The sequence below is a fragment of the Manihot esculenta genome, chromosome 1, assembly GCF_001659605.2.
Source record: "Manihot esculenta cultivar AM560-2 chromosome 1, M.esculenta_v8, whole genome shotgun sequence".
Classification (NCBI taxonomy): domain Eukaryota; kingdom Viridiplantae; phylum Streptophyta; class Magnoliopsida; order Malpighiales; family Euphorbiaceae; genus Manihot; species Manihot esculenta.
This window is the reverse complement of record NC_035161.2, coordinates 35004746-35027071: the sequence shown is the minus strand read 5'-3', so window position 1 is coordinate 35027071 and position 22326 is coordinate 35004746. Positions and strand designations below refer to the sequence as shown.

Below are 22326 nucleotides of genomic sequence, written 5' to 3'. Positions count from 1 at the left end.
TATATAAGAATTAAATGATTAATTAATAATTAACACTGTTTGAATTAATTGATTTAATCAAGTGGGTGATTTATAATACACAGAATCAAAAGACCTATTTGGTATTATGTAATCCAAAAGTTAGAAAAAGTGGTCAATGAAATAAATAATAAAATGTGAACATACATATAAAATCTCTCCCTAATTACTTTGTTAAGTTAATAATAAAACAGAGATTAATTAACACACACACACACAGAGACATTTGTTGTATAGTGAGAAAGGCTGCTATCCCAAGCATTCAAAAGTAGAAGAGATCATCACAAGAAATAAGAAGCGTTTTCACATTTGAAGATTGAAACGATAAGGTGTGGTTGATTCGCAGCCACTAGTCACGCATCCGTAAACTGGATTCACACGCCAACGCTGATGTTGATGGGTGCCCAGAAGCCAGCTGAATCATTCCACCTTTGATCACACAGTTTCTCACTTCAATTCACAATTTATCTGATCCACCCAGTTTTTGAACAAATATAAAATTAGTACTTGCAATTACACGAGACACAGAATTATTCGAGACAAAGGAATAAGGGATGAAGAAGAATTAATAATTAGAAATATATAATTGGAAGCAGAGGATGAGTGGTGTAGTGTTGGGGTTGTGGCCTTTTCTCGTGCAGCAGTGACAAGTTTATGGCCAAAAGATTAGGCTGCCTCGATTTGTGAGACATATGGGCCTGGTCGGTGATTATTTTTCAATTGCCACATATGAATTGATGGCCAATCCCATATTATTATACACATGTTTATATCTCTTTCAAATCTTGCATTTAATTAAAATTCAAACAAAAAAAAATCTGAATTTGTGTTTTTATATAAGTTAATAAACAGGGTAACTTAAAAAAATATAATATTAGACTTATTTGTGTTTTTATTTAATTTTTAGAGTAAATTAATTTTGAAAAAAATATAGACTTACTTTTATCATTTCTTAAAAAATTTGTTTCATTAGATAAATCAAAGAGAAAAATGTTACACATTAATTTTTGCTTGTCTCTAAGTTTTTGTTCCAAGTGATCAGACAAGTATGAGTTTTTTTTAATGCATAATTTTCAAAATTCAACATTGCTGTTTAATAATACTTTAATTATCACATTAATATTAAAATATATGTTAATACCCAATTAAATAATAACAGCTATATAAAAATGAATATTATGAAAATATAGTCAAATTTGTTTAGCACATGCAGGACAGTTCAATGCTTACCCACAAGAATATGTATATTTATATGGCTAATGGCTAATGGCTAATGGCTAATGGCTATTGGCTAACGGCTATAGCTATTTGAAGGTTCATCAAATATGGCAAATTATAATATCTCTCTGCCATATGTGTTGTAGACATCACATGCATACTAAGACTAAAAGGTGTCTCTTTTTCTCCATATATTTTTTAATTAAAGATGCTACAACTCTACCTTGGAAAGATTTGAAAAAGGGTAATTGGATATGGAGTTACTTGATTCTATCTACTATGAATCTTCTGCCTAATAGGCTTTTTTGAAGGATGGAATTGATTGGTATATAAACTCAAACTTAATTTCATCTGTTTAAGTGTGATGCTCATCACTGTGAAACCAAGTTAGGTATTTTTGTGAATCAATTGAATTGAATGATTAGGCATGGGATTGGCAGTGGGGAGGATCATGGGATTGCATGAATGATGGGAAATGTGATAATCTGCTTGCAAGATCAAGTTATGATTATAAATTAACATGGGATCCCTAAGGTCTTGGGATCTTCCAACTAATTATAGTGTTGAAGCCTATAGGCTCCTATCACCTTTTTTTTTTAAAAAAAAAAAAATCTTTTTGTTTTTGAAAGTGATTTTAGATCAAAAGCATGCCATCTTTAGATTTTCATTGTCATAAATCTCGGATGATTTCTTTGAACTTCAAGCATTTCATATCATAAATCGATCCTAAAATGCTTAAAAAAGGAATGAGAGGCATCAAAGTGGAAATTTGCAAGGACTAATGGACAAAGATGAAAGACATGTAAACCACATCTCTCGAAAGGCCATCACATGAATGCAATCGGACGGCCTAAGTTGCATTGATCCCTAGTAAAGGGTCCCACCACCTGCATGGTCTTTAGTTTCTTACCTTCTGAAAAACCTCGTTAGATCTAAATTTTTTGAATAAAAAATAAATTAGCAGAACATAGTACTATTTTATTTTTTTTAATGTTCTTTTAAGGTCACAAAGTGGGTCCCAAGAACATACCCATTACGCGCCATCTTGATGGTGACTACTTTGATTAACGCCTTTTACTTTCAGCCGTCTGATGAAAACGATTGCCCCACTCTCTCTCTATCTCTCCAAAGCACTTCACTCTTTGACTGTAACCAACCAAAATAAATGACTGAATGAGTTCCAGCCAGAAAGACGCTCTCTCTCTCTCTCTCTCTCTCTCTCTCTCTGTGCTTTTCTGGGTCTGCTGCTTCTTGCTTTGGAGTTTGGAGTCTCTGCAAGAAAAGGAGGACATTGATATTATTTTGCTGGTTACGTGCTATCAGTACCTCTTGCTGATTTCAGACTCTTGTTTTATTGAGTTTCATTCACCTCTGTAGCACCGACACTCCTTACTTCGTGCTGGAGAGGCTGCTCGTTCTGTTAATGTCATATCTTGCCTCTGCATTTCTGAAGCTGGGATGTGTATGTGCTATTTCCTTCTTTTGAATGAGGAATCCTTTGCTGAAAACTCTGTTTGCTTACAGCTTTTATATGTGTGGTTTGAAGGTTTTAATTTTTTGCTCCTTTGCTTTTTTTGTTGCTGTTGTTTCAAAAAATTTATTCTTTCTAAGTCCAAATTTTACATCTCTATGTTGAACTCAAAGAATGAAGGCAAAATGATAATGCAACGTTTTTACTTTGATTTATTTGTAGCAATTTAACAATGTTTGATTCTTGCAAAAGCTGAAGGAAAAAAGAGAAGTTCTTCCTTTAAGGACATTTACATTTACTCTTTTGTCCTTCTTCCTTCTGGGAGAATCAAATGAAGCCTTGCTGTTCATTATTTTTGAAAGCTAGTGCTGTATGCATTTGAATAGCTGGGGATCTTTGTCCTTTGCATTAACTGAAGCATCAGGCTAAAATGAGAACCGGTTGATTTGCCTACCCTTATCTTAAGTTTTTCAATACACACACATGTGGGGTTTTCTTTTTCATGGACCACCCAATTTTTACTTTAAATTTTTATCTGCCTATATATTTTGTCGAGATGCTTGCTACGATGTCTATTGTCTTCTTGTATCCCATTTCAAATAATGCTGCAATTTGGAAAAGTTTGGATCAATTTGCGCCTTTTGATTGACAACCTTTAAGTGATTTATACTATGTAAATTCCTTTTTAAGGCATGCTGAGGCCTTTGCTTTCCAAGATTCTGCAGGAAAGACGGAATTTGTAGGAAAACAGATTTTTTTTATCTCTAGGTCCATCCAACAATTTTGCTTATCGCCTTGTATGCAGATGCTGCCAATTCATTCTCATCTTCTTCCTCGTGGATAGGAAAAGGCCATGAATATTTGAGTTTATAATGGCCAATAGATGCTGAATTACTTGTATTTTTGTGTTTTATTGATTACTGACACCTGCTAATCACAACACATTTATCTGTGATTTAAGTTCTTTTGCTATAGAGAGGGAACTAATAGAAAAATGCCAATTAGATAGAACAAACAAAATATTTCTCCAAATGTCAAATTGGGTGGTTAAAATTGTTTTTTAAGTATCTTCCACTAGTTGACTGTATCATTGTGGGTGATGGCGAAATTCTGTAAGTAAAGATGAGGAGTTAAATAATCCTTTGGCACATATGCTTTGATGCCTGTTTCCACCTGTAAGTTTTGTCATCTATGCAGATAGGGTTCTGTTATCCATGATTGTATAAAGTTCTAAAGCTAATCATTTTGGTTGTGTGTGTTAGATATTTATACATATGCTTTAGTTCTATCGTGTAAATCGTGTCTGTATGTTGACTTGTTAATTACTTCTGATTCAGAGTGATGTACTCTAGGCCGTCAAGGAAACTTCATAGAAGTTAACTTTTGATTCATCTCTATTATTGCGTCTAGTTCATGCCTCAATGACATTGGTGTAGTTTATTCTCGCTTTGATGGATGAGAGTAAGGGAGGTTGCTTGTTGTTTGAGGTGCTTGATATCTTTGCTAATTCACTCAGTATCTCAAATCTCAATTCAACACCAAAGGTAAAAATATATATACCTGTGGAATATGGTCATACAAATGATGGCTATACTTCATATAATTTGTGCATTTTTTTTCTACATATCTTTGGTTTCCCACAGCCACATTGAGAACCTCTTGGTATTAATATGAAGCTGACTGTCTTACAATTTATCTCTTTATCTTCAGAGTGGCCAGAACCTTTGCGGAGCTGAAGAGAAACATTAGCCTTCTCTTCTTGAGAAATACGTGTGGAAAAAAAGGTGAATTGCTCAAATATCTGCATCTAGTCTGGAGTCTGCACCTGCGATACTGCTGAAGTCCTAAATAATTATTTGGTCTATGGAAGAACCTTCAAGGCAGAGAATAAATTTAAGGGACTGGCGACCATTAGGAACTTCTGAGACTTCAACAATCCCAGCAAGGCAAAGTTTAGCTTTGCATGACAGGTTCACACCAAAAAAGCCTACTTTGTCATATACTGATCTTCATCATGTGATTACAAAGAATATAAAAGATATTTCACCTGAAGGTTCAAATAATTGTCTAAAACAATCTAGGAAGGTGACCGAAGAAGAACTTATCAAGTATATGTCAAATTTGCCAAGTTATCTGGAGAGAGGAGAAAATCGACAGGAGAAAGTTTTAAATGTCGGAGTCCTTGATTGGGGCCGTTTGGAAAAGTGGCAATGTGGTCAAAAACAGATACCACACAGAAATAGCAGGCATTCTCTCTCAAGTGATAATTCATCTTCATCATTTTCAACAGAAGGATCATATGTTGACTCTAGTAGAGGTCCGAGTTGCTCTCCTGCTCATCAAAGAATGCGCCGTCCATCACTGCAATCTCATATGTTGTCATCTCCAGTAAAAGTCCACTCACAAGATGTGAAATCGTTCGAAGAAAGTATTCAAAAGTTTCAATATGTCAAAGGTGCCCAGGCTCACATCATGAATGAACAGAGAAAGTTCATCAGGACAGATCATCTTCATTCTAAAAACTATCCTGAAATCAAGCTGGATCAGTGGAAGAGAAAAGATTCAGACCCAATGACGAATTCGAAATGTGGAACTTCTAATGGGGTAAAATTTGAAGCGCAGCAGTATATGAGGGTAAATACAACCCAAGATGGTGATTTTATGAAAAGAGCAAATAAGTTGCAAGAAGAGAAGGCATGCTCCTTTGACCAAGATGTCTCTAGAAAAAGTAAACGAGAAATTCTACTGATGCCAAGGGATCTCACCCAAGGCAATTGTTCCCAGCTTTCTGAGTCACCAACAATGTTGTGTCAAAAGGGAGCCAAGGCAAGTCGGAGTAGCTTTTCGGAGATGCCTAAGGACATGAGTCCTGCTGCAGTCACTTCTGATGTCCCGCACTCTTGCCCACTGCCTCGTCAGGTTGAAGGATGCACAGAGATAAAATGGTGCTCTTCAGATGGAGATAGTGTCGCCTTTTTGCCCAATTCATCTCACTTAGGACCACATCCAGCAAAAGTAGGAATCAGTCCATCCCGTGCTAGAATTTCAGAAAATAAAAAATCAAGTATATCACCAATAAATTCAACTGCAAAAGAGTCTTCCACAGGATTGGGTATGAAGCTAAACAAAGCTGCTTCTGAAAAACCAAGAAGCACTTCACCTTTTCGCCGACTTGGCATTGGTATGGGCAAGATAAGTAAAAGTTTCAGTCCCAAAGATAGTTCATCCTTGCCTCAGTTGAGCACAATCCATCATTCCGCGAAATCTGCTGGAGACAATGCTATGACTTCCTGTCGCCAAGGAACTTCAAGTAGTGATCCACAAAATGCTACGAGCAGAGCCAGAGCAAGCCCTCTGAGAAGGTTGCTAGACCCACTGTTGAAACCGAAGGTACCAAACTGCCATCATTCAGGAGAACCATTACAAAGGGATTTAGTATCAACAGATAGAGCCTGCAAGTCTAATGGACAATTAGATTCTTCTGCTGCAGCAAGACAGCCAGGAGTTGTAAATTTCAATATGGCAAGTCGTAGGGCAATCAATATCGGTGATTCTTGTCAGGACAAGAAGCACGGATCAGCAGCATTTCAAGCTTTGCTAAGAGTTGCAGTTAAGAATGGCCAGCCTCTTTTCACATTTGCAGTTGACAATGAACGTAATATTCTTGCAGCCACAGTGAAGAAGTTGAGTAGCACAAGAGAGGATGAATACAGCTGCATTTACACGTTTTTTGCCATTCAAGAAATCAGGAAAAAAAATGGGGGTTGGATGAACCAAGGGGGCAAAGGCAAAGGTCATGATTATATTCCTAATGTTGTAGCTCAATTGAAGGTTTCTGGTTCTCAGTTTTCCTGTTGGACTAGAGAGAACTGTATGGAGCAATCATTTGCGAGAGAATTTGTTTTGTTTGCTGTGGACCTACAGCAAGCAGAGCCACAAAGATTAGACTTCCAGCCAAATGATGAACTTGCTGCCATTGTTGTCAAGATCCCAAGAGTCACTAATGTAAGTACAGCCAGTGATGGACATCATAGTGGTAAAAACAATGATTTGCCGGAGATGAGATTCAGTTCTACTTCTGGGGAACAGCCTATCATCAATGGCCAAAGCCTTATCAGTGCCACAGTCATTCTTCCAAGTGGCGTTCACAGTTTACCAAATAAAGGCGGGCCTTCATCTCTAATCCAACGATGGAGATCGGGTGGATCATGTGATTGTGGAGGTTGGGATTTGAGCTGCAAGCTCAGGATTTTTGAGAACCAGAGTCAACTTAGTAAGAAAACAAGTCCATCCAAAGCTTGTGCAATGATAGATAAATTTGAGTTCGTCTCTCAGGTAATGTTTTATTGCTTTCACCGGTTAGTTTTATTCATCATACCTATTATTGCCAAATGACAAATGACCAAAAGAAGCGAAATGACAACTCTTGCTTTCAATACTTAACTACAGGGAGGAGAAGAAGAGAACCAGCCAGTCTTCAGTTTTGCTCCTTTCAAGGACGGGATCTATTCAGTTGAGTTCACCTCATCACTTTCAATTATACAAGCATTCTCACTGTGCATAGCAATTATAGACAGTAAAAAACTGTGTGAGATCCAAGGCTCGTGCAACTCGATCGAAGCGAAAACTTCTCTGCAAACCATGTTGGCACAAAATGATGGAACGAGGGGCCGCCCGTATGGAATTGTTGCGGATATGCCTGCAAAATTTGTTTCATACCCACCCCATTCTCCATTTGGAAGGGTCTAGTTCATGAGGAATGGTATTGTAATTACACAGTCCGTACTGATAGGTAAAAATAGCACCAGTTTAACTGAGCGGAGAATGCATGAATCCTGCAATGACAATCTAATGCCTGTCATTGATATGGGAAAATAAAATAGAATCTGCAAGGTCATGAAGAAAGAAACCTGGAAACCCAGAGGGCAGCACTGTGTTTTGTGTTGGTTTTTGCGTTGTTTTTGACAATAGAAGCAGTATTAACTGTACTTAAAAGAGAAACACTATCTTCATCAATGTAAGTGTGCATATAAGCAGAGAATGGTATATTGCTTTCATGGTAGTTTGAAATTCTGTCAACTTTTTCCAAGAGCATTGCACAATGTGAATGTTTCGGATAAACTTTTTGCTGTAAAAGCCCTTCTCTGCAAATAGATCAAAAAAGAAGGAAGCAGAAATTCTGCAGCTTGAGAAGCATCCAAGGAACCCATCATTGTTATTTGGATGTTGACATCGATTGTTCACTGCCATGCTTTTTTTCGTCAGAAGGTAGAAAACAATTACCACCATTTAAGGAAAATTTACTAATGGTCCCTAAATTTTTTAAAAAATTCATTAAATTAGTTCATATTTTAAAATCACTTTATTAAAATGTTCAATTATTTTATACTAAAATTAAACCTTTTAATTCTTTGTTAAAAAGCATTAACCACTTTAAATATTTATTTAATTCTTATAATTTTAATTATATGAATTAATTTAATTTTTATAATTTTTCTGATTAATAATAAAATAATAAATAACGATTTATTTGATAGGAAGATTAATAGTTTAATTTTATAAATAAAAAATATTTTAATTGGGTGATTTTAAAATATAGATGATATAATAATTTATTTAAAAATTTAGGGAATGTGATGTAATTCTTAGTCGGTATGGGCGAAAGCCCAAGAAGACCCCGCCCACAATTTTCCTCGAGCATTTCTTTTTCTCGTAAACATTATTTTTTCTCTCAATAAAATTATTTCATACTTTTTCTCCAATTCCTCCGAACAAACGCACAAGTACATTTTTGTCAGTTTCCACGATTTTTGAAATCTGGGATTAAGATCTATGATTGTTCTTATTCCTTAACCCCTATTTCTGAAATTCTGATTTAATTTATAAATTAAAATAAAAAGGGGGAAATTCAAATTCCTCCAATTTAGCGGTTTAATGAGGAGAAAATATGTAAATATGAATAAAGGTTACTAAAATCAGCAGTTAACACTCCATTAGCAAAATGCCCCTTTACGTTGATCGCTATGTTCCAAAGTTTCTTCTGTCTTTCACCGAGATTCTCTGCATCTTATTGAGAAACTTTCGGGTTTGGGTTGATTCTTCTTTTTATAATTTTTAATGTGAAACTATAGAGAAAGTTCTGGGCCGAAACATCAATAGAAGTCTCACTGGTTGCAGAGAATTGGAAGCCTCTGCTTGCTGGAATCATTTTCTCAGGCTTACTTTTTAATAACTGATCGTTGAACTTAGACTTGTTTATTAGTGCATTAAGAAAATGTTGATTTTTCATTTATGTAGTAGTATCAATTAAGGGATCTTTATTTAGCTGATCATTTTGGCAAGTTTGATGACAAATTTTAGGCGGGTCTGTTTTATTATTACATAATTTTACAAATTTATTATTATTTTTTTAATAAAATAAATTATGCCAAACGATAGGCTATGCGATAGTGGCAATGATTTGAAATGAAATGAGGCTGTTGTTCGCCTATGCTTCGAAATGCATAAATGAATATTTCCCCTTTTTTTCCCTTTCAATTGGTTATAATATCCGCTTCAATCTGGATCGAAACTCGTCAGCTTTTCTTGTACTTCTTCTGATTCATGTTTATGCATCGGTTCTAACATATCTTGCAGTCTTTTTGTACAGACATATAATTTAGTGGTGCTTCCTTCTTCTTCTTGCTCTTTTTTTTTTTTTTCCCAGTTAGATTCTTTAATTTTTCTTTCATTATATTCCATGCTTCAAGTTCAATGTTAAATTGGTATTTTATGTATGGTAATGAATATGCCTTTTTCCTGTTGATAGTGTACATACACGGGTTAGCTGCTCATGGAATTCATTACTTACATAGGCCAGGGCCATCACTTCAGCATACTGGCTGTTTGCTTCTTCCTGTGCGGAAACTGTTGTGAATAGTGTGCTTCCTTTGTACCTGATGTTAAATTTACGTCATTACCCTCTTTTTGGCCATTTCAGGAACTTGGTTAGGATAACGCTTACACAAGTGAGACTCTTTTCACTTTCATCATTTGTTCTTTTCTGTTGGTAAGTTTCTAAGGTGCTGTTATATACGTTTACATGTATTACCTATTTTATGGACACTTTTGCCAATGTTGTCTTTTACATTTGACAGATGTTGCAGTGTTATCTACCAAGATCACCTATGATACTGATGCTTTTAGTAATGCCAAGGACCCCATTCTATGTTTCTTTTGTCATCATACACAGCATTTCACTTAGTTTTGCCCTTTAGCTTCGGATCTTCGGATCTGCCTTACTTTTTACTGGGATTGACTGAAACGTACAATATCTTATGGTATTGTTAATAGTGTATTTCAGTGTTGCATTATTTAACCTGTTTAAGATAGTGAGAGTAACAATTCTGATCATCCTGTTGCAGAATTACCTGACTGATCCACTGCTACCTGTGAGTAGAGAAAAAGGATACCAGGAGCCTGGAAGAGCGCCACAAATTACCTGAGTGGAGTTTCTGTTTTAGATTGCAAAATGAGTATGGATTATTAGTAGAAACTTCCAGTCATCATACTGATTTTCACCTCCTCTTGCTTCCCTTGTGACAATTCAAAATTGTTAATATGCCTGCAGAATCATCGAACACATGGATTACAAGGTTAATTAAGAACCCAGCCATTGGTGAATTGTACACAAACATAAGCAATGCTGAAGATAGCTCTGCCGGTGGGTTACCTTATGGTCATGTGCCTAACTTTTCCTTTTGAACTAAAGCATTTTCATCTCAGTTACTGGGGTTGGCAAGCATACCTCATTTCATTATTACTTCAAATGAAATGGAATGTTTTCATATATATCATTATCTCATATGCAAGATTTGACACTTCCCCTTTTCAGGTTTTATTGTTTATTTGGACCGCGGAATTGATACTGGGATGTACAGGTCCTGTATACTGGGAGAACATGTTCCATCAATAAGAATTTGCATTAGCCAGGGACAGCTTGTCATGTATGAATTTTGAATAACACTGCTAAAAAATTTGGTCCACAAATTTTGAGATGATAAGGTGCATATGAAGCAAGAAAAGAATAAGAGGGGAACATGGTTATGTCGATAGTTTCACGGTGGGAAGAGCTTGACCTTAAATTTTTTTGAGATTAGATGCTCTTATAGTCAATAATACTATGATGTCCCACAATAATACTTCATATATACCCTTCTTTTGATTGGAAGCTGAAATGTAATTAAACATTGGAGACAGCACTCGTTACATCACATGCACGCCTGTGCTTTCTCTCCCCATCAAAGTCACTGCACACTTTCCCTTTTTAGCTCTTATCTTTGCTACCAACATGATTTTCTCTTATTTGCTGCTTTACCACTGTCAAATTTATTGAAAAGGAAACTGATCACTTTTCTACTTGCAGCACCAATCTAGGCCATTCAAAATCTTGTATCAGCTAGCGGAGCCAGCACCCTTCTTCAACAAATTGGAGCTTCCTTCTTCAGTAAACACATCAGTAAAGGTGCTCCCTTTTTTACCCATTTACTCTTCAGTGTTACTGTGGACAGATTGTACAATTTGATCCTGCAGACTCGGGTGTTTCACCAATAAGAGTAATTAAGCACATAAACAAACTATTCAAAGTGTGTATGTTCTCAGATCCTGATCATTTGCAAGTGTAAGTAAAAAAATACAGATGCCAGGTTGCTGATGAACATGTGGTCCACAAGCTATAGAGGGATGAATCTAATGTTAAGAATTTTGGTGCAATCATCAACTAGTTTTTTTAAAAAAAAGGGAACTTTGCCCTTAGCTTCCCAATGACCCTGCTTGGTGATCCATGTCTTAAAGTTCCCATACAGATCTTAGGAGCATCCTCATTGTCTGTGCTAAAATCTTTAGCAGAAGCAACTTGCTGAAACCGTGTGCATATTTTTTTAATTAATTAAAAGTTTGTAAAGTGAAAGAGTTTGTTTACTCATGTGGGTTCACCAATCACCCGTTGTTTAGTAGGGTAGATAGCACAATTTTTGTGGGTATTGTTGCATGCAGTAGATTATGGCAACTGGAAAAGAAAGACAGGTCCATGCATGTTGAGTCAATTGAGCTGGAAAAGCCTGTCAAGCAGAACCTCATCTTTGGATTGGGTAATTTTTCATCATTTGCTCCATGCCTTACTCAAGACGTCAATTATTTCATTGTCAAATATTATATAAGTGAAATAGCTCAAGCATTATTATTGAATCTTATAATAATTTTTCTTTTTCAAATTGCATGAGATGTTGGAAAGAGGTTGTTTAAATATTTCATAAACAAAATCAGTAAAAGTCTCAAAGTTTGCTTAGAAATAGACAACAAACAGTCAGGTTTTGGAGAGCTTATAATTGTTTAAATAAAAACAGAATTAGCAAGTCCTTAGCTTTATCTGCTGGTATAGTAAAAATAAGACTATCTATGAAGTTAAGAATTTTATTTTTATTTTTATTTATTTGCTATAAAAGAGACACAAAGGAAATGCTAGAAGAAGAAACGTGCTGTATTTTCCCTTAACGAGAGGGGATGGGAAAAAAGAAGGATTGAGAATATCCATTTGAGAAAGAAAAAAAAGAAAAAAATTCACACTTGGTTGTTTTTTCATTCCCAAATGTGTGAGGCCCACCTATGATATGGGTAATTAAAGCATGATATAAAATAAAATAAAAAAATGTTTGATCATTTGATCAGCATTTATCAACAATCCAAAATCAAAATGAGGTTCAGATTAGAAAAGGCAATCGGTCCGAAATTGAATTACATGTTAAAACATAATAGGACAATTTCTCCATTTTTAATTTAAGCCTCTGTTTTCGGAATTTTTTCTTTTTAAATGTTTGAGATATTTATGAAAATTAATAAAAAAAAATATTTTTATTAAAAAAATTAATAAAATATGCTTAATTGAATCCGACCTTTTTTGACTTTGACCACCCACACAGCACATGACAGCGATGTCCACTGTTTCTTCAGCGATTAATCGCCACGTCCTCTACCGATCAAATAATCAACCATACTTAACCTTAAAATTACATTTTTTACTCAATTAATTATAATTAAAATTTTAATTATAAAGATTATATTAAAATTTAACCATATATCTATATTATATTTCAGTCTAAACGTATTAATCAATATTGTTAAATGCCATTGTTATAATTGAAATATATTTATTAAAAAAATTGCAATATATATGCAATTTATCTTTTTATAAAATAAAATTGTTTTATTAATAATTATAAATATATTAATATTATAATAATTAGAACATGAATTATTTAAAATAGTGTATCTCAATAATAAAATTTTTATAATTATTACAATTATAATATAGAGAAATATGTCTTTATGAATAGGAGAAATAATTCCCATAATGATCACTTTTAAATTTGTTATTTTATAAAAAAACCATAACTTTTATTAAAGGAATTATTTTTATTTCATATTTTTTTTTCTTATGAACTTAGGTGATGAATCATCTATGTTATTAATAAATCTCTCACATATTATTATTTATTAACTAAAATAAAAAAAAATATGTTACTCCAGTCCCTTTGTATTAATTTTTTTAAACTCATATATTTTATAATTTTAAAAAAAAAATTAATAAAGATTCTATTTATTTTATAAAAAATATTTTATATAAAAATATAAAAAATATTTTCCATGTATGAAATACTAAAAAAAATTTGATTAATAAAAAATATTTTTTAATTAAAATAAAAAAAATAACATTCTCTTTTCAAAATCAAAAGTCAGGTTTTTAAATATTTTATTTACAAATTTATTAATATATTTTATTTTTAAATTAAAATTTAATAATAAAAATAAAATTATATTATTAAAAATATTTTTATTTATATTTTTAAATATAAATTATTACAGAAGTCAAATTAAACTTGACCATTGTGTCACTCAAAATTTCCGACTTAAAAGTCTAAAATATTAAATAAAAAAAACTTAAAAATGTTATAAATTTATTTGATGTAATAAGATTTTTGAAAAATAAATTTTAATTAAAAAATTATATTAAAACGAATTATATAATTTTAAGTAAATTTCATATTTTTAAATTATGTCATATTAAACAATAAACAGTAAAACTCAAGTTGGTAAATAATTTGAAATCAAAATTAACTTAAAAAAAAAAAGTAATTAGAAATATACGCGCTATAATGGAGAGTGGGGGATGTTAAAATTTAAAAAACCAAAGAGAAACTAGAAAAACCGAAACCTTTTTCGAATAAAATAATGGAGGTAGAAACGAGAGAATGATGAAGAGGTGAAAATGTACAGAGGGAAAGAGAGAGTGATTCCTTGGATCCAAAAAGTTCCCTTTTTTTTCTTTTCTCTTACATTCTTGCTACCCAAACAAATAACTCATCTACTCTCTTTTCAGTAATTATCATTATTCTTTTTAATCTCTTTCTCTTTCATTAATACCCTCTTCCTCTATCCACGAAACTGAGATAAAGGAAAACCAAGTACTTAGCTGCATCTCCACACACACACAGAGTGAGAGATTATCCATTCTCTTCCTTTTTTCTGGGTTTTCTCTTGTGATTTATAGAAATTGAAGTTCTAGCCAAATGGGAGCTCGGTGCTCCAAATTATCACTCTGCTGGTGGCCATCCAATCTCAAAGCCAACCTCAATGAATCCTCCGATCTCGGTTAGTAAACCAACCACATTTCTGATTCAGTCATTTTCTTGGAAAACTTGCAGTATCTTCTCTTTGATTTATCTTATTTGTTTTCCTACTTGCAGAGAATGGGGACTTGCTGCCTGTGTTTAGAGAGTTCAGCTTGGAGCAGCTACGAGCTGCAACGTCAGGCTTCAGTGCTGACAATATAGTATCGGAGCATGGTGAGAAAGCTCCCAATGTTGTTTATAGATGTAGACTTCAAGATGAGGATCGCTGGATCGCCGTCAAACGCTTCAACAAGTCCGCTTGGCCCGACCCTCGCCAGTTCCTCGTTCGTTTTCTTCTTTACTCTTGCTAATAGTGGATATATTTGTCTTTTTTCCTTTTCGACTTTTTTCCCTTCTTTTTTTTTGAGTGGATTTTGGAAATCGACTGTGATTGGATTTCTGTCTTTTTTTTTTTTTTTTAATAAATAGGAGGAGGCGAGAGCGGTGGGGCAGTTGAGAAATGAGAAATTGGCCAATTTGATTGGATGTTGCTGTGAAGGCGATGAGAGATTGCTGGTAGCTGAGTTCATGCCTAATGAGACGCTCTCTAAACATCTTTTCCATTGTAAGCCTTACTTTTCTGCTAATATTTTTTGTCTGATATGTTGGGTGACAAGATGTGGGTTATGCTCACTGTTTGTTTTTCTTCGAAATTTCTTAAGCCATCGTTTTCAGAAAGGATCAAAAACTAATTTCAGATTTTTGTTTTATATTATCCCCCTGATGGGGTTCTGGTACTTGACTAGTGATGCTGAAGTGCTATCAATTTTTCAAAATTTATTTGGTTCAGGGGAGAACCAGCCCATGAAATGGGCAATGAGATTGAGAGTGGCTCTCTATCTGGCTCAAGCTTTGGAATACTGTAGCAGTAAAGGAAGGGCCTTGTATCATGACCTTAATGCTTATAGAATTTTGTTTGACCAGGTACTTTAGTCATCTTATTACTTTTGGTCTATTTGTTGTAAAGTTAGCGCCCTTTCGTGAGCTACTCATTATATTGAGGTAGCACTTGTCAGGATGGCAATCCAAGGCTCTCCTGCTTTGGCCTGATGAAAAATAGCAGAGATGGAAAGAGCTATAGCACAAACCTGGCGTTCACCCCCCCTGAGTATTTGAGGACCGGTAATATCTGCAGCTGATGGGTTTCTTCTTTCAGCTTTATTTGCATTAGGTGCTTATTTTTGTAACTTTTACCACTGCTTATATGAGCTCATTTGGATTTTTTCATATGGCAGGAAGAGTCATACCAGAAAGTGTGGTTTATAGCTTTGGCACACTATTGCTTGATCTACTCAGTGGCAAACACATACCCCCTAGCCATGTAATCTAGTTCTCCTTAAACTGATCTTGTTTTGGTGGAATGATATAGATTTCTCTTGATATTGATAATCAGCAAGAATTAACGAAAATTTTTGGACATGTTTAGGCATCATTTTCGGAGGAAATAAATAGCCTATAATGCTTGGAAATGAATTTTCACAATGGTCATAATGCTGATTTTGTCAATTTGGAAAGTTTTAAGCTGAATGCTTCTTTGACAGGCACTTGATCTCATACGTGGAAAAAACTTTTTGATGCTGATGGACTCATGTTTGGAGGGTCATTTTTCAAATGATGATGGAACTGAACTTGTGCGCTTAGCGTCACGTTGTTTACAGTATGAACCTCGTGAGAGACCAAATGCAAAGACTCTTGTCACTGCTCTCACTCCTCTTCAGAAGGAAACAGAGGTGCACATTCCATATCAATCTGAGGTTTCTTTTTTAATTTCTTGGTATAGAAATAGAAGTTGATGGTTTTCAATAAGTTATGTTATATGATTGTTGTTGTGTCATTTACATCTACTAGTAACCGCTCTAAAGCTTTTTGATTGAAGGTTGTACTTTCTTAATAATCAGATGTAGTTTATTGTTAAAAGAAAGTTTTTTTTTTTATCTTTTCCGCGTTGGAATTTTGTTGGTCATCGTCTGTTGGATTTGAGCATCTTAAAGTTGGTCAAGCTTGACCTCAATTTTGATTCAGTTGATTTTGGTAGTAGCTCAAGCTCATATAAAGAAAAAGTAAAATATGTAATTGTAAAAATATAATTATTTAAGCAAGGGCTTGTTTCTTTTTGAACAGATTTCTTGAAACCTCAAGCTTCGCTCAATTTTTTGATGTGCTTGAGTTAAGCTTTATGGTCTTATTGCTAATTATAAGGGCTGGTTATCTTTGTTTTGAAGGGTTGCTACACCTTTCTCCTGCTAAACCAAATTCCATGAACATATTGTATCATCTCATTTCCTGGTATTTTACAGGTTCCATCCTATGCTTTGATGGATATTCCGCATGGTGCTACATCCCCAAAGCAAACAATGTCATTGACACCTCTAGGAGAAGCTTGCTCAAGAATGGATCTGACTGCAATACATGAGATACTGGAGAAGGTGGGGTATAAGGATGATGAGGGGATTGCAAATGAGGTTAGTAATTTCCAACATTAGACTATATCGTGTGCTCAAGCTATACCTAGATACAGACTAGACTATTTATTTTGTGCCTGTTGGTTCAAGGTTTCTTATAGTCTGAAATCCTTCCACTCTTTTTCCTTTTGGGGGGATACTCTCATAAGCGCCGTCCAACACTGCTAATGTCTTATTATCTTTTATTTTCACTTTCCAGTCACCAGAGTCTTCTCAACATGTTACTTGAAGATGATAATCTCTCTCTCTCTCTCTCTCTCTCTGTCCCCGTCTCTCTTTTTCTCTACTTTTTGAAGTTGAAAATGTTTTTGCTCAACTCTACTAAAAGTTAATGAAGTTTCTGTTTTATATTTTTCACCTCTTTTTTTTTTTTTTTCCTATCATTTTAAACTTCCTAGAAATTAGGCCTTTGGTATATTGAGTTCTTTTACGCTACCTATGCCCTTTCTTGATTTTTTTTTTTAAATTTTCCTTTCTTAATCAAGCTATCACAAAAATATACAATAATAGCTCTCTGCAAGAATATCAAGGACGATTCCCTGTCAAAAACAGACAATCCTTGTCTCCAGTACTGAACTGCTAGTGAAAAATGAATGTATTGAGATGACTTATATCTTGAGGATGTTGTTCTCAGCAAAGTTCAACATTCTTTATTATTGTTCACCTGTTTTATGTGGAGTATCATAGAATTCCTGCCGCTTTGCAGCTTTCCTTCCAAATGTGGACAGATCAAATACAGGAAACCCTCAATTGTAAGAAGCGTGGTGATGCTGCATTTCGAACCAAGGACTTTGCTACTGCAATTGATTGTTACACACAAGTAAGACATTTTGATAAAAGTTTTTTGCCTTTATCTTTCCATTAAAGTCTCCGTCATCAGAGCTGAGTTGAATGAAACACAGTGATGATGCAGAGATATAGATCGGTGATCCAGCTATATTTGGAAATTGAAATAATAGAAAGACAGTGATTTATGCTCTAGAGTACTCGAAAATAAGAAATAAACTCATAGGGGTGGTAGGAAACTAAACAATAGCACTTTTGTAGCATATCCTTGCCAAAGAGGAAACACAGTTTATTGCTAAAAGAATATGCTTTTTATGTCCAGGAAGACTTCAATTTGTGTTCTTTTCAGCATCCAAAAAGCTCAATTTGCTAAAGGCTAACATGTGAAGCTCTCTCCTGATTAATCAATAATGTTATATTCTTGTCTGATTTGTGTAGTTTATTGATGGTGGGACAATGGTATCACCAACAGTATTTGCAAGACGCTGCTTGTGCTACTTGATAAGTGACATGCCACAACAAGCGCTTGGAGATGCAATGCAAGCTCAAGCAGTATCTCCTGAGTGGGCCACTGCCTTCTATCTCCAAGCTGCTGCACTCTTCAGCCTTGGAATGGACAGTGATGCACAGGAAACTCTAAAAGATGGCTCATCCTTGGAAGTCCAAAAACAAAGAAACTGAAAGTGTATAGTTCTTTCAAAAAGAGGAAAAGAAAAAAAAGGATTCCTTATCCATTAAAATACTCCTTGTATCCATCCTTTTTTTCTATATTTTTTTATTTGGTAATTTGAGGTTCTGCAAAGCACCACAGAGTTATATTAATATGTTTGGCTTATGCTTTTATTTACAATATTGATCCAGACTCCGGAGGAACTTCTCCAGTTAATTCACAGCTTCTTCAATCTGTTGTAGCTTAAAGATGTGCCGCATCTGATATCACTGATGCTGGTTTCACCTATTCTTACTTTCAGTTTGGTTGGAGTAAAATGTAGAGAATTGCCATTAATATGGCTCTATATAAGATCATAAAATAACAGAGATGTCTAATTGTGTTGCGACTTTCTCCTAGCTTTGTTTTGCTACATTATCTTTAAATTCTGACATTAGATTTCACTCAGTGAGGAATACTTCAGGACCATAGCTATGTATTAATTTATAACTGATCAAATTAGCTTGTACATTCTAAAAATAAATTAACTTGTTTATTTATAACTTTCTAAGTTTATAAGCTAAAAAGTCTCAAGTTAGAGAATCAGCTTTTTATTTTTAGTTAATTTGAACAAGTAAATTATTTTAAAATTTCACCTCATATGCCTTATTTAGTATATATATATATTTTACAAGTTACTTGTTGCCAAACTATGTTAATTATGTGCCCATCATCTATAAGCATTTCAATAAAAAATAAAAAATAAAAAATAAAAAAAAGAGAAAAGGAATGCTTTCCTAGGGTTTCCATAGTTAAAATTTCCAGACTCTTGATTAGAATACACTTTCAAGTATTCCATGGAAATATGAAACGATGGATATTGCTAAATCAAATTCATGGGCATAGAGCAGAGCACCTCTCCATCTCCATGCATTCAAATCACATTCCTACCACATCTCCAAGTAAATAAAACCACAACAAAATTGTTGAACCATGCACATATGAAACATATGACAAATAAAAATTAACCATTGTAATGCATCCCCTACTGGGTTAAAATTTTTTATTAAAGCATCAAAAACTGTTATTAAATATGGGGCAAACAGAATGACCTCATGGATTGGAGGAAAATCATAGAATATAACACAGTACATAGATAGTTTCAGTATCTTTCTCCTGCCTAATCAACAGCATGCCTGTTTTCATTTAGAACAAAAATGCCAAATTAGAACAAGTATGGATTTCACATTGGACGCTGACCCGCACTAAGCATCTGGCCGATTATACCATTCACCTGGAAAACCAAAGGGAACTTCCATCACAAGACCATAAGAAAATTGCCTACTGCATGCATTAGCAATTCAACTTGCAAGTAGTGGTTAGGAATCAATCAGTTTGATTAAGAACCAAACCAAATTGACTGAATTTTACAAAATATAAAACTGAAACAAAACCAATTTAAATGAAACCAAACCAAATTAATTTGGTTTCTTTAATTCAACAATTCAATTTGTTAGCTAATGTCATTGTAGACAACATCCAAAGAGAATTTCAATCTCAACATGTAACACTTTTGTTGCCCAACCACATGAAATTCTGTCTTATGTAGACAATGCATGGCATCAAATTTACCATTCATCTTCCGTACCAATGAAGCATTGCAAAGAAAATCACTCTTGGCGAGATAGAGATTAGATAGGAAAAGAAATCTCAAAAGTCACAACTAAACTTTGAACCCAAACTAGTTGGGATCAACTATATAGATCAGGTTTTGCAATTCAATTCTGCTTGAAATTAATTTCACAATAATATCCAAAAGCAATTCAAAGGAGATGGACGCATGACTTTAGGCAAAAGATCTCAATTTTCACAATGCAAACTCACAAAAAAATACAAAGCAAAGGAAGAAATCATGAGAAAGAAAGAAAGAGAAGCATTGTTGGTGATGCGCTTTGAAGGTGAGTTTCTGAGGCGGACAATGGTGGCAGGAAAGGGTAGAGTCAGTGATGCGATAGAAGCTGCACCGATGCATCAATGTTCAAGTGGAGGTCGTGTTAATGCTCAATATTGCCTTCTTGGACTATTGAAGACTTCATGCCTGTGGTCTTAACGATGGGCCTATTGTGCCTCCTTGTCCAATAGAGAGTGAGGGAGAGACAGGAGAGAATGTGTTGTCAATGCTCGAAGAGAAGTGGGGGGAGAATGCAGAGGACAGAGATGTTAGGCAGTAGAAATTAGAAAAGAAAGAGAAAGTGAAAGATTAGGATATGTAACCCTAAGACAACATAGATAAATTCTGTTTGATTTTACCTTTTTCTTTTTTTAAAAAATGAACCAAACTGAATAAACTAATATCTCAAAAAGCTAAATTTGAACCAAACTGAATTACCAAATAACCAAATATGTCACAATTTTTAATCAATTCAATTTGATCAATTATTTTGATTTAAATTGAATTTTGCTCACCCTTAGTGACAAGCACCGAATATATTCTCAAATCAACTACCATTCTCATGCATATAATCAAATTAGTGTTCTTTTGAGAACAGGGGAAAAGCCAACATCAGCGTAGTTGTATTTCAATGCTTTTTTAGTTCTCCACACTTCAGGAGATGCAAAGACCCATCATCTTGAAGTGCCTTTTGCTTTTGACTACCTTGGTCAGAGTAATTCAGGTGTAAGCCAATTGAACTATTTGATTTGGCTTAAGGCTCATGAGCATAAAAGAGTATCTATTTTTATACATTTTAAACAAATTCATATTATAAAATTTATATACTATATCATTATGTTTGCTATTTCATCTAAAAACAAACTTTTAAATAGACTTAGAATTCAAGCTAACACCATCCTCATTTAAAATTTCTAATGATGATCAAGTCAACAAGTCCAAGTGTCAAAAAAGTTGAATTATGTTCAAGTTGTGTTTTGGGCTTTTGAGTTTCCAAACTAAGTTCAACCATTGCATTTTATCTATTCAACTTGGCTCAATCACAGCACTGGTCTAAATTAAAACCATTAGTTAAAAGGGGTTAATGGCGTACCAGAAAATATTTTGAAACACAGCGATCAATGCAGCTGTTTTCACCCATAGTTAGCTCAGGTTCTTTGTACCTGAAAACAAGAAGCATCAGAATCTACATGCAAAAAGTTTTAAAAGTGAAAATGTATAAGCTATCATTTTCTCATAGTGCAGCACTTCCACAAGGATTTCAACACACTGAAGGAAATAACGGCAAAAATCCTTACCTCTTATCAACACACTTGTTGAAACATCCCATGGCAAGCCTGAATTAAACATAAAAGAATTAGTCATAACAGAGGAAAACCAATATTGCTCACTTGGAATCTATGAAAATAATAAAAAATTTATAAAAATATATAACCGAAAAGGAAGTCTCAAGCTTTTCACATATTCCTGCCAATGGTCGCAGAGAGACCTAATCAAGCACGCTAATTCTATCAAAGAAGGAAACGTTAACAACTGCCTTGTGATATTTACACACACATGGGCTACCTGTTAAACAGCTCTACCTTATACTCCATCTCCATTGCTAGCATGCCAAAAACCTACAGAATCATCCCAAATAATCAAAACCCGGCTCCGCAAAGAGGTGCTCTTGGAGCTCATTCTTTAAAATCCCATATCAGAGAAACTCAAGTGGGTGGAGAAATACCCACCTGCTCCTTGTCCACACCCGGCGGTAGATCAGTATTAGCAGCCATTAGACCCTGAAATTGTGAAGACCTAGTTAAACTAAACCAATCAAAGGACTAGCTTTATAATGAGAAACGAACTACACAGACGGTTTGATGTTATAAAGATAAAACTTTGAAACCGAGAAAACTTCAAGTAGGGACGCACGGTTAGGGTTTTGGAAGGGCGTGTAAGTGATGTAGATGAGAAACAGAGAAAGGTTGCTGCCTTTGTTAAGGAGACGGACCTGTTGTTATTCCAAGTCTTAAGAAAGGCCAATCAGGAGAGGCCATATAACCAGAATAACTATTTTTAAATGG

General features: G+C 34.5%; 3 protein-coding genes and 1 long non-coding RNA gene across 11 annotated transcripts; 3 read left to right on the top strand and 1 right to left on the bottom strand.

The window, feature by feature from the left end:
* The first annotated feature begins 2406 nt into the window (after positions 1-2406).
* On the top strand, positions 2407-7769 carry LOC110618330. Of its 3 annotated transcripts, none has more exons than XM_021761650.2 (3): positions 2407-2698; positions 4418-7042; positions 7157-7769. In XM_021761650.2, exons 2-3 carry the CDS (start codon positions 4571-4573, stop codon positions 7454-7456), a joined length of 2772 nt encoding a protein of 923 aa, XP_021617342.1. In that variant the 5' UTR covers positions 2407-2698; positions 4418-4570; the 3' UTR covers positions 7457-7769. The 3 variants fall into 3 exon arrangements, with proteins under 3 accessions (XP_021617342.1, XP_021617204.1, XP_021617410.1); XM_021761512.2 differs by lacking the exon at positions 2407-2698 and adding an exon at positions 2727-4251; XM_021761718.2 differs by lacking the exon at positions 2407-2698 and having other exon boundaries at positions 2728-4677; positions 4789-7042.
* Positions 7770-8331: 562 nt separating this feature from the next.
* LOC110631066 lies at positions 8332-11958 on the top strand. Of its 4 annotated transcripts, none has more exons than XR_006348048.1 (4): positions 8332-9755; positions 9844-9891; positions 10111-10409; positions 10581-11958. It is a non-coding gene; the product is annotated as an uncharacterized LOC110631066 (long non-coding RNA). The 4 variants fall into 4 exon arrangements; XR_006348049.1 differs by having other exon boundaries at positions 9844-10221; positions 10317-10409; XR_006348047.1 differs by lacking the exon at positions 9844-9891.
* A 2008-nt stretch (positions 11959-13966) lies between these two features.
* LOC110617899 (serine/threonine-protein kinase BSK5) lies at positions 13967-18728 on the top strand. Its single transcript, XM_021760925.2, has 10 exons — positions 13967-14392; positions 14488-14696; positions 14842-14977; positions 15203-15336; positions 15429-15534; positions 15648-15733; positions 15954-16142; positions 16710-16874; positions 17581-17694; positions 18099-18728. Exons 1-10 carry the CDS (start codon positions 14311-14313, stop codon positions 18339-18341), a joined length of 1464 nt encoding a protein of 487 aa, XP_021616617.1. The 5' UTR covers positions 13967-14310; the 3' UTR covers positions 18342-18728.
* Positions 18729-19333: 605 nt separating this feature from the next.
* On the bottom strand, positions 19334-22307 carry LOC110618198 (mitochondrial import inner membrane translocase subunit TIM10). Of its 3 annotated transcripts, XM_043959410.1 has the most exons (7): positions 22175-22307; positions 21991-22041; positions 21827-21879; positions 21696-21749; positions 21559-21597; positions 21354-21423; positions 19334-19603 (listed from the first exon to the last, which is right to left on the bottom strand). In XM_043959410.1, the coding sequence occupies exons 2-7, from the start codon at positions 22033-22035 to the stop codon at positions 19553-19555; spliced, it is 312 nt and encodes a 103-aa protein (XP_043815345.1). In that variant the 5' UTR covers positions 22036-22041; positions 22175-22307; the 3' UTR covers positions 19334-19552. The 3 variants fall into 3 exon arrangements, with proteins under 3 accessions (XP_043815345.1, XP_021617034.1, XP_043815348.1); XM_021761342.2 differs by lacking the exon at positions 21696-21749; XM_043959413.1 differs by lacking the exon at positions 19334-19603 and adding an exon at positions 20014-20489 and having other exon boundaries at positions 21991-22271.
* Positions 22308-22326: the final 19 nt, after the last annotated feature.